Raw genomic sequence first — 11,737 nt, 5'->3', positions numbered from 1 at the left:
TTTTATTTTTTCAATGATTTTTCATGATTTTTGAAAAAAAAGTTCAAGCAAGCTCAGGGTCCCTATCATGATTCTTACAAAATCATTTACTTACGATGATACAAAATACACATTTAGTAGCCTACATTTTTCAAAATGTGTCCACAAACTAACACTTTTACTTGCATTTCATAGACAGTGCATAAAAAACCCATTAACATCTCAGTTAGGTCTTACACCGCAAAATCTACACTGTATTAGACAGTAGTCATGCATCTCCCCGTGTACTATGAAAATCAATTTAAAAGCTGCCATCATTTCTATAAGTGAGTATCGGGTTCTAGAAAACGCTTTATTGCTGCTGACATACCAGACACTTCACTGGTAACAATGCAGAGCACGTAGCTTTCTGAATGTTTCCTATAGATATCCAGGTCTATGCTCGTGAGATCCTTTCCCAAAAAGGTTAACAGTTCAGCAGAAAGAATTAGATGGAAACTGGGCAGATGATGATACGATCTTCCAACATAACACTGAGCACCAAGAAGATAAAGTAGAGGAGGAACATGGTGAAACCCAGCACCTTATTCATCTTCCAGTTACAGGAAGCAATGGAGATGATGACAAAGAGGAGCATGAGGAAGAGCAGCACAATGGCACAAAAGAGCCCATTGCTGCTGACAGCCACTGGACCAAAACTATGGATGGCTGAGTACAGGAGCCAAGGGACTGGGAGACTTTTAAATAAAATGATAGTGAAAAAACATAAAGAAAAGGGAGAGAAAGGAATTATTAAAGTTTGTGTTAAGCAGCTTTAAAAACGAAATTGATGACGATCCAGCTATAGAGGCTCACCCCACAGTGATGTCAAAGATGTTACTGCCCACAGAGCTAGACACAGCCATGTCTCCCAGGCCTTTACGAGCCACAATCACACTGGTAATGAGGTCAGGGATGGAGGTCCCCGCAGCCAGCATAGTCAGGCCCATAATTTCCTCTGAGATGCCAATAGTCTCACCCACCTAGGAAGATGAACAAGATTTTTAGGTGCTCAGCTTTTAGTTTACACAGATCTTTTAACTCATTCACTGCCATTGACGTCTATAGACGTCAATTACGTTTTTCAATGGGAGGGGCTAGAATACAACCTCGGGCAGCTTGTCAGTGAATTTTATTTTTTCATATATTTGTAAATAAATTGTTTTGATAAAACATAACCTTTCTCAGTGTTATTTCTGTTTTATAGAAGTGAAAAACTATTTTATATGTTAGAGGTGTCACAAAGCAAGAAATATTAGTGTTCTGCTTGAAATGTATTTTTCACAAAAAGCTCGTTTTGGTGGAACCCACCTCTCTTCTACAGCTGATTACTAAAGAATGGAAAATGGTAGAAACAAGCTTTATTTTTTGGATGAAAGAAGAGAGTCTGTTCTTCATTTTGGTAGGTTCAGCGTTTATATGATCATAACACACAGTTTTCTGTGGCTCTTCAAAAATGAGTAAAAATGCTCAAAAACCCTGGCAGTGGGGAGTTACCTGATTTGAAAATGGCTGGCAGTGAATGAGTTAAGTGATACTGTGTGTCAATGCACATCAACAGGAAACAAAGCAGAGTATTTGTATCTAAAGTAACTGACCTGATGGGCCCACCACACCATGAGGTACGAGAAGATAGCAATCCATAGAATAGAGCCCAGGAAGGTGACAACAAAGAATTTTCTGGATTTCTATAGGACAAAGTGAGTTATGGAAAAGCAAAATGCAGCATGATTTAAATTACCACAGCTGATATCAGAAATATTATGGTATCTCTCACCGGGTTGCGAACATCTGGGACGGTAAGCCACAGAGGGAAAACTATGGGCAACAGGAAGAGGTAGGTTGCTTGCTTTCGACGTGTATCGGGCCATTCTAAAGACAGAGGTTCATCGTCTTTTTCATCTTCTTCTTCGTCTTCATCCTCATCATCATCCTCATCTTCACTGGACTCGTCACTTTCATCATCGCTGTCCTCTTCGTCGCTCTCAGAGTCGTCTGACTCTCCTGACCCATCATCTTTTGCTGGTACATCTTCCTGAAGTAGGAAAGATACCGCAATTAAAACATATGATAAAAAGAAACAAAAGTCAAACCATCCTAAGGAAGCAGGTGCCCACAAGTTGTATCATTGATCTGTGCATTGACTCTTACATAGACAGGAATCAAAGACTGACTTCTGGGCTTTTTGAAAGCCACCAGGACATGGTTGGAGAGTACCTTCTTGTCCTCTGGCTGCTCCTTCTTTTCTTCTTCTGCAGCTGGGGTTGGTTCTGACTCTTTGCTCTGCTCAGTTTTTTCCCCACCATCTGTGAAAGGAATCCCAAAGAGTTTGCTTAATAACTGCGGGCCCTTATGCAGTTATCTGGAAGATTTTAATTTCATTTAAGACTTCAGGACTGATTACAGGAAGAACTGCAGTCAATGCATTAGCTGAATTCACTCACTGTCTTCTTAGCTATATACCTATACATTCCTTGAGTTCTCTGCATAGTTATATGCACTTGGTTTGTACATGCAATTTGACATGTCAAATATGTCAAATAAAAAAAAAAACATAAAGCTAGCATTAACAAGTAAACAAGCTTCAGTGATTTAGCATCCTAACAGATGAGTTTCGTCTTGCTAACCACCTTGGCCAACGTGTGATGCAGAGAAATGTTAAAAACATTGTTAATACTTCCTTACATTCACAAGGAAAGCTGTGATGACGGTGGAGAGGGCTGCTCTGACCATGTTGTTTTATTACTTTTTTGCTAAAATGTTATTTGGCAAATTCCTCCACCTCCTGTCATTCTCAGTTTGTTAGCAAGTAATATTTGGTAATATAGTAGATATTCAGTTATAAAAGTAATAATATTTTAAAATTCTTCAGTCAGGAAAGAGTGCCAAAAGCTGAAGACATCCATGTAAAGTGCAGACAGACAGCAAAAATGGTATGTTTTAATCTGTTCCAGTTTAACTAGTTAAACTGTTAAAAAGTGGAATAATATGTTTGTTTGTGTATTCTGGAGGCTGGGGAATCTCTGCTTGCCTTTGTGTAAAAGTCACGCCACCGTCATACAGTATATATATATATTTTTTTTAACTAGTGTGTACTAACTGTTTCCAAGGTATAAGCTAAAATATTACTACAATGGGGAAACAGTTGTTTTATTATGATAGTTGGCATATAGCGACATCTACTGATGTTGAACAAAAAACCTATTTTATTTTTTTTTTTAAGTCATTTTGCGCATGTCATTTTAATGCTTTGCAGACCAGCTATTGATAATGATACTAAGCAGGTGTCAGTCTCTAGTCAGTGAATGACGCTCACATCCTTCAATGTTACCTTCACTTTTGTCTTTGGCGTCTGATTTCTTTCTTGCCACGCTGTTCAGAGTTTCAGCTTTCTCCTTAAATTTCCCTACAAACACACAAAGTGGCAAAATAAAATTAGAATCACAGACGTCACACGGAGGGCCCTAAACACAGTACAAAGTGCTTTTAATTTAGATTCATTATGTGTATATTGCTGCTATATTACGGTAGTCATGAAACCCTAAAGAGAGCCTGATTGAAAATGTTGGTGGTTAAGATTTGTATTTGATTAACTTATTGCTCATCTTTTCATCAGACTGCACTTTAGATTGAGAACTACTATAAGTTAATTTAGTATTTAACTGATATTTAATTGTCATTTCCTGGAGTGGGAGGAGCTACTGACTATATGGTCAGCTACTTTCCAGAAGCATTGCATGTTAGGTCATAATGGTGAGTAGGCCACAATGGATGTACTACAGAATTGCTATCTTAATAGTTTATTTTACTTTTTGGATAATCAGTGTTTAAGTTGAGGTTACTTGTTTTTCTTTTGCTTTATACTAAACTTCTTGCCTTAGTTTGATTGCAAATACGGCACACTAATAAATTGCTATGATGAAAAGGGGGGATAAACAAAGACTGGACTGTTCATCTGCGTCCACCACACAGCCATTCCTCACAATGAGGCTAAAATAATTATTAATATTACCAGTAGTACAGCAAAAACCACAGAAAGACAGCGTCAGCAGTCAGTTTTTCAACTTCTCATATTTTGGACTAAATACACTCATCCCAAGGTACATAATAACAGAGTAGAGTATTTCTATTGATAGTGCTCCCCAGACATGAGAAAAGGTTTGATTGACTAAAAATTATTGCTTGACAGAATTACTTCTGTCACTGATGTTTCTTGGATGGATCTCAGGGTGTTTTCATGCCTGCTGTGTTTAGCCCATTTAAATCAAACTCTGGTTCATTTCCCCCCTTCATGCAGTATGTTTGTGCAGATGTGAACACAGTAACCACACCAAGAGCCTTTAGAGGAGGTGGTCTTGGTGCAAATGAACTCCTTGAAGTTTGTTTATAGTGTGAATATGATCCGACAGTGATTCAAGCCATGGCTTGAATCACTGTCGGATCACATTCACACTAGGAGTTGAAGACTCCTAGTTGAAGACCACTAAGCAATATCAGATCGAGCGTGAGAATATTCAGCCTGCTTATTGGCCAGATGTGTCTGGGGTGGGAATAACAACAGTAAAAACAGGAAGAAGGTGTTGTGTTCTGGACTATTTTTATTCTAAATATATCTTCATTTCATAGCTAGTTGCTAGCTCGTACAGACCCTTGCACATCTATAGTACCTTTCCGCTTTCAGATTACAAGGCATTCATGGCTAAAGGGAATTTTCAGCTCAAACGTATAACATAGATAATCTTTGTAACCATTTTCTCAAATGTCAAATCTGGATAGGTCAGCCCATCATCACACTGTCAACCCAGCTTACATCTTCTAAATCATTGCATTTTAACTAATTTAAGGGAAAGAAAACCCCGTCATCATCAGTGTAGGGACTAACGTTATTAAGTAACACGTTACAGTAACTACGGTATTATTGTGGTAACGAGCACGGTAACTAGTTATTATGCCAAAATCAGGAACGCATTAATCGTTACTGGGATTTAGATAGGGTCGTTATTCGTTACTTCGTGTGGTGGCTATCGCAGCTTCCACAGATTCAGTAACATTAGCAAGTGGTGGAAGCCAGCAGGTGGATGAGGGAAAGGAGGAGCAGAGAACCGAGGCGGCCGCCGGTCCGAGTGTCAGGTGAACTGAACTTCAGGTAAGAAGTTATAACCTGCAGTCCATCTGGGTCAGAAATAAACCAAGTTTAGATGGAGTTTAAATGGTAAATGGCCTGTATTTGTATAGCGCTTTACTAGTCCCTAAGGACCCCAAAGCGCTTTACACAACCAGTCATCCACCCATTCATCCACCCATTCACACACACATTCACACACTGGTGATGTCAAGCTACGTTGTAGCCACAGCCACCCTGGGGCGCACTGACAGAGGTGAGGCTGCCGGACACTGGCACCACCGGGCCCTCTGACCACCACCAGTAGGCAACGGGTGAAGTGTCTTGCCCAAGGACACAACGACCGAGACTGACCAAGCTGGGGCTCGAACCGGCAACCTTCCGATTACAAGGCGAACTCCCAACTCTTGATGAACCAGTCCAGCCCTGTATGCAGCTCATCTGCAGTCTGGTGTTACCTACATCTTCCTATTCGGAAGGCCGAATTTCTGAGTTCTGCGTACAATCGAAAGCACCACGACTGCAGTTTTTGTGTTGGATGTAAAAAGCGCACATGACGCTGTGACGTAGGCTAGAATCGTGGCGGCGGTCAACGGTGTGGGATTTCTCCAGGTGTGGGATTTCTCTCGTGGAAATATGCACATCATTTTTTCCTTTCTATTGGTAGGTGGCACGGTGCACTTGTGGCAAGTAAGCAAGCTAGAAGACTGGCAATCTTGCTGGGTATCCAGTTATGGAAGCAACACATTAACAAGAGAATTCTGAGTAAAACCAAAGTTACTTTCCCTAGTAACTAGTTACTTTGAAAGTAACGATTAACTTGAAGTAACTGAGTTACTTTTGATAGAAGTAACTAGCAGAGGTGGGACCAAGTCATTGTTTTGCAAGTCTCAAGTAAGTCTCAAGTCTTTATCCTCAAGTCTCAAGTCAAGTCTCAAGTAATGTCAGGCAAGTCAGAGTCGAGTCTCAAGTCACTGGTGTAAAAGTCCGAGTCAAGTCACAAGTCTGAAACTTTGAATTTCAAGTCCTTTCGAGTCTTTAAAAAAAAAAAATGAAAAAATAATGTTGCAGTTATGCTAAATGTAAATATTAGACCATGTAAATCTGTGTTTTTCTCAACACATGACAAAATAGTGAACTTAGAAAATATACACAAATTGTGAAATTGCACCTCTTTAAAATGCAGCTCAATTAAACCTAGCTCCAAGAATAATTTTTGTTGTGATATTTTGATACCATGGTAGCATTTACAGGATATTGTTTTATTGTGATATTATACAGAAAAGAGTTACTCAATAAGGCCCATTTAATAGTTGTTTTTCTCTTTCTCTCTGACCCAAGAATTAATGTGTAAGACTCACAGGCTGGTACCCCAAGGTCGAAAATACCACAGAGACGAGACCACTTCCTTACTCCCATCCTCCCTTTTTCTTTATCTCTTAGAAAAAGGCTCGTTAAAGGCCAGGTGGTTTGTTTCAGAATTCACTAATGAAAGAACTCTGTATTCTATGTCTAGGAGTGTATTTTGCTGGGATGATCATAAATTGTAGCTGAACTGATAAACTACACACAGGATACTTCTTTGCTCACAAGGCAGGAAGACGTTTCCTTATTTGGTCTGTACCGGTTTGAACTGAGAACTTGCTGACACACGAACCTTTTTTTCCTCTATATAAGCTGTTATGTACTAAATAAACCTTTGAGTCGATTGGGAAGGCAACCTAAAGCAGTCTCTGTTTTCTTGTTCTCCCAAGCTGCTCCCGACGTCGTAACTAACCCAGCTGAACGGCATACCTGAGTGTTACTTTAAATAATTAGGAATCTTAGAAGGAAAGGACAGAACTCTGCTTATCGCTCGTGCCTTGGAGGGAAAACCGGGATGGACATTTTTTCCTTCAATTTTCACCGACAGTTCTGAGATAAGCTGCATGTTATTCTTGGATGCGGTTGTAGGACCAGCTTTAAAATCGCATGACAAAAATATCATACACATTAAAAAAAAACTGTATCACCAACGTAGCCTGGACAACATTTGCTAGTTAGATGAAGTCAGCTATCTCATCTTAGCATATTTATATGCATATTTATAATTATACGGTTCTTGGAGTGAGTGCACACACTCATGAAGTTTAGTAACTTCAGGTCACTGCAACAAGCCCAGGTACAGTTTACCGACGGATGGGTACAGGACCTTGAAATGCACCGTGTAGAACGAAAGACCATCGTACGTATCATAAGTTTACCAGTCTCACAAATTGTCGTCATAAATACACATTCCTTAACCGTTTATTAATAGGACCTTTGAGCTCAACGGTAATTAATTAGCAGTGGAAATAATTTCTGGTAGCATCACAGAAATGTAGCAGTGACAATAATACTGTATGCTGTAATCGTACTGGACAATTGGTGATACAAAAAACCTGTTTTATCCTGTGAATAAAAGTATATGTTTTTATCAGTGTACCATAATAACAGAAGCGAAACACAATATTGTGTCAGGATAATTTACTATTTATGCACAATAAACAAAGAAGCATAGCGCGACAATTTCTGTTCAGCGCCAGACTTGCTTGTAACCTATATCACTAATTATGTTATGAAAAATGACGTATTAACTACTAAAAAACACTGACCTTCGTGTAAATGCTTGGAGCAGACTAACCTGTGAGCTGGAGTGTTCTGGGACGTTATATTTGGTCTTTGAATGGCTGCAATCCAGTCGCGTCTTTGTTACTTCGGAAACATGGCTCGAACAATTTCTCTTCAACGACGTAATCCGATAACAACCGATCTCTTTACCCGTCGGCTTCCCGTGGCTGTCATGCGACCGGCTATTGCAGTTAATAATACAACGGCTTCTTGACATTTTTGTGTTTCTTTTTATCGCTGTATAACTGATTTTAATTGAAAGCCTGCGTGCGCTAGTACCGCTTGCCACGAGTTCCCAGAATCCTTTGCGGTTCTACCCGTGAATGACGTCACATTTTCAATCTCTATATAATATGCATGTTAAATTTTATATTTGGGGTAAAATATCAAGTCTTTTCAAGTAAACCGGTTCAAGTCCAATTCAAGTCCCAAGTCATTGGTGTAAAAGTCCAAGTCAAGTCACAAGTCTTAGAACATTTTTTCAAGTCAAGTCTAAAGTCATAAAATTAATGACTCGAGTCTGACTCGAGTCCAAGTCATGTGACTCGAGTCCACACCTCTGGTAACTAGTAATGTAACTAAGTTACTAATTTAAAGTGACTTACCCAACACTGGTCATCATGCACTAACTGACTTTTTCTAGAGTGTATTGCAGCTATACCCTGGTGATATTCTTCCTGTTCTCCTACAGGCCTCTAAATGGATCCCTCTACAGACTGAGGTAGGTATTTATCTGCTTAGTATCAATCTGGACTTAGTGCTGCCTTCATGTGGGACACTTTGCTAATCCATTTTAGAATGAGAAGGACATAGTACTCAGACAGCTATTATAAAAGCACTTGGTACACAGTTATCAGTCATCAAACAGTATTCACAACTATCAAATAGTACTCACCATTACCTATAGGGTCTAATGTATGAATCATGAGTTGGAAGATGGTGTTTCTCATTGTGCTGTTGTGTAAAGAAGCAGAACTCCCCCCTCGCTGAAGGGATGGCTTCAACTGGGGAAAGAGACGGCTGAGGTCATGATAACTAGTCACTGTACAGATAATAGCCCATCACTGTTAAACATGCAATAGTGGATATAGTGGCTGTTTTTTTTTCTTAACTAGTGCAGAGAGCTAGCACTTGTCTTAATTATTTACAAAATAAGACTGTGAGTCTGAAGGGTATAAAGAATTTTTTTGTGACTTTCTTCTTGCAGTTTATTGGTTGGTGAATTGATTTTTACCTTTAAACGATTCTTGTCCTCTGGAGCAGGAGGGGCATTATCCTCACCGTTTCCATTAGTCTGTGTGCAACAATGTTTTGTTCAGTGATGATCATTCAGCGGCAGAGATAAAACAAAGTTCATTCTGGTAGATTTTATATTAGTGCTATAATTTAATGCATTACTAGTTCACTCATTGCACACGCTGCCTGACTTGATGATGTCAGATTTTTTTTTTTTTTAAATGCAGAGGATGACAGTATTTTTATTGTATCCATTATCCCCATAAAATAATTATTAATGATTCTAAATGATATGAAATAGCATTTTCAACAAGGAATAAAATGTTCTCTTTTTGGGAGTCCCACCCTCAAAAACCCTGAGTATGAACAAACCCTTAAACCCTTTACTTGGTGTAAGTTAAGCCTCAGTCACACTGTTTAGGTTTGGACACGCTATACATGGATGCTAAAGGAGCTATAACTCTGGAAAGCATTCATTTGCTGCAGCTGATTAGCTTTGGGGTGTTTTTGTTTTTATAAAAAGCTACGTATATATCATGTGACGAAACTGCTTTCTAGTTGCTAATAATAATCCCTACAAAAACCTCTACTAGTTAAATATCTTAAAATCTGCTGATTTATGTCTCTCCAGCAGGAATGCAGTAATACCTAGCTAGTATGCCTAGCTCTTCAAAAGTTTCGTTAGGTTGTTTTCTGTTACCAGTAGTTTATGGGTTTGGGTGAAAATGGAGAAAACTTTTCAATATAGATATCAGACAACAGACTTATTAGTTGTCTGACTGAGGATAAGAGCTTTGATGAATTCTTTAATAGGAGATCTTACCTTGTCAGGTTCCTCTACAGCAATAACTTTGACAATGCTCTTGTGTTTGTGGAGTTGGGTCTTGAATGCACGCTCTATTTGCACATTAAACTTCATGAAAATGACATAGACAGTGTAACAAGCCACCAGCATCATGCTCTCCCACCACATTATGACATTATCCAGGAAGAAGATAATTAGAAAGATGAGGCCAAGTATGTAGAATGACACATCTCTGAATAGAGGCCACCAGGTCAGATGGAGAATCTCCCGAGAAAACAAAGCACACATTCCAATCACAAACAAAATATTGAAAACTGCTGAGCCCACAATTGTGCCAATACCCACGTTGCTGTGGGCAATGAAGACTCCTATCAAAGAGGTAAAAAGCTCAGGGGCAGAACCTCCGGCGGCCATGAAGGTGGCTCCAGCCACATCATCAGAGATTGCCAACTTGTTTGTGATTACCCCGAGAGCAGGAACAAAAAACTCATCACACACAATTGCAAGTGACACAAACATGTACATCATCCCAATAATGTGAAGGGTCACCCAGCCACGTCTGCGATCTTCGATTGAAAAAATGTCCTCTGGGTAATCACCCTTCATATGTGGCGCTTCACCCGGAAAGGCTGGTGGGACGGTAGTTGTAGGAGGAGCTGGCGTGGGTGTTTCCGGAAGTTCAGGTGCCACATAGATGCAATGCACAAGAGTCCGATTTGTTGTTGGCAATAATGGCGATTCAGTAGTGGTAGATGTTGTGGATACTGAAGTTGTAGTTGCATTATGGACATCATACGTTGTGTTTCTTTGCTCAGTTTGCTCTAAATCATATGCTGTAGTTAGAGCCTTTCCCAGATCTGCAATCTCCTCAACCCCCTCTGCTGAACCTTCCCCACTATCCTGTGCAATTTGAGGCATTGCCAAAGGCTCGTACAGTCTAGTGCTGATGGTCAGCTGGTAGAGGGTACAGAGGAAAACCCCAGAGAGGAGAAAAAGAACTCGGCTCAGCTGCAGTCGCTTCCTTCTGGTACAATACATTTTTCTCCAGCAGCAGGTGTTGCTTTTGGCTAGGTTGAAATAAGGTGCATAAATAAAATTTGGTGGAGTCCAGTTCTCTCCCCAGAAGACCATGGGGTGGCAGAATTCAAAACTCCAGTGATGTGACTCATTTCACATCTTCAAATCCATGGAATACCCAGTCTATAGTACAGTAAAGGAAAAACAGGGATAAAATTGCATTTGGAAAAGATATTAATAGTATACATGTATTTCAAGGCATTTGGACTATTCATAACTAAAATGTATCCATTATTATGTGTCACAGTATTATCATGGGGAAAACAATTATTTGTTTGCTCACTTACAACAAAATTAAATCTGTTTTTTTATGGTAGTTTTAGTTTAACAAAGAGAGACAGAATATCAAACAAAACACATTATATAAAGGTTATAAAGTCATTTGCATGTCACTGAGCGAAATAAAGATTTGATACTTCTGTTCTTAAATAGTTATGTGCATGAAGCACAATCGTCCACATAATCAGTTTCTTCCATTCCAACCTCTGCATTCCCACAGGCTAAAGAGTAAAGTGCTGTCAAAGAATGTCAGGAGCAAGATTACAGACCTGCACAAGGCAGGGACGGGCTACAAGACCATCAGCAAAAAGCTTGGTGGGAAGGTGACAACACTTGATGTGACTATTAGGAAATGTAAGACACAGAAAATGACCCTCAATCACCCTCTGTGAGGAGCTTCAAAGTAACTCTAATAAGGAAGCCACATGTATAGGCTCATGTGAAGTTTGCCAGTAAAGATCTAAACAATTTAAAGAAGGCTTGGGATAAATTGCTGTGGTCAGATGAAATAAACATCAAGCTCTTTGGCCTCAACTCGACTCACCTTGGTG

The 11,737-nt window shown here is 39.5% G+C and overlaps 1 protein-coding gene across 1 annotated transcript; it reads right to left on the bottom strand.

Moving 5' to 3' along the window:
* Window positions 1-25: 25 nt before the first annotated feature.
* slc24a1 (solute carrier family 24 member 1) lies at window positions 26-11,036 on the bottom strand. Its single transcript, XM_085461905.1, has 9 exons — window positions 9,849-11,036; window positions 9,024-9,083; window positions 8,685-8,793; window positions 3,350-3,424; window positions 2,236-2,324; window positions 1,796-2,053; window positions 1,617-1,706; window positions 835-1,001; window positions 26-716 (listed from the first exon to the last, which is right to left on the bottom strand). Exons 1-9 carry the CDS (start codon window positions 10,959-10,961, stop codon window positions 467-469), a joined length of 2,211 nt encoding a protein of 736 aa, XP_085318031.1. The 5' UTR covers window positions 10,962-11,036; the 3' UTR covers window positions 26-466.
* Window positions 11,037-11,737: the final 701 nt, after the last annotated feature.

Source organism: Copadichromis virginalis, linkage group LG7 (assembly GCF_057382275.1).
Source record: "Copadichromis virginalis isolate Kocher_CV1m ecotype Utaka linkage group LG7, C_Virginalis_male_GT1.1, whole genome shotgun sequence".
NCBI lineage: Eukaryota > Metazoa > Chordata > Actinopteri > Cichliformes > Cichlidae > Copadichromis > Copadichromis virginalis.
The sequence above is the reverse complement of the archived record's forward strand: the minus strand, read 5'-3'. Positions and strand labels throughout refer to the sequence as shown.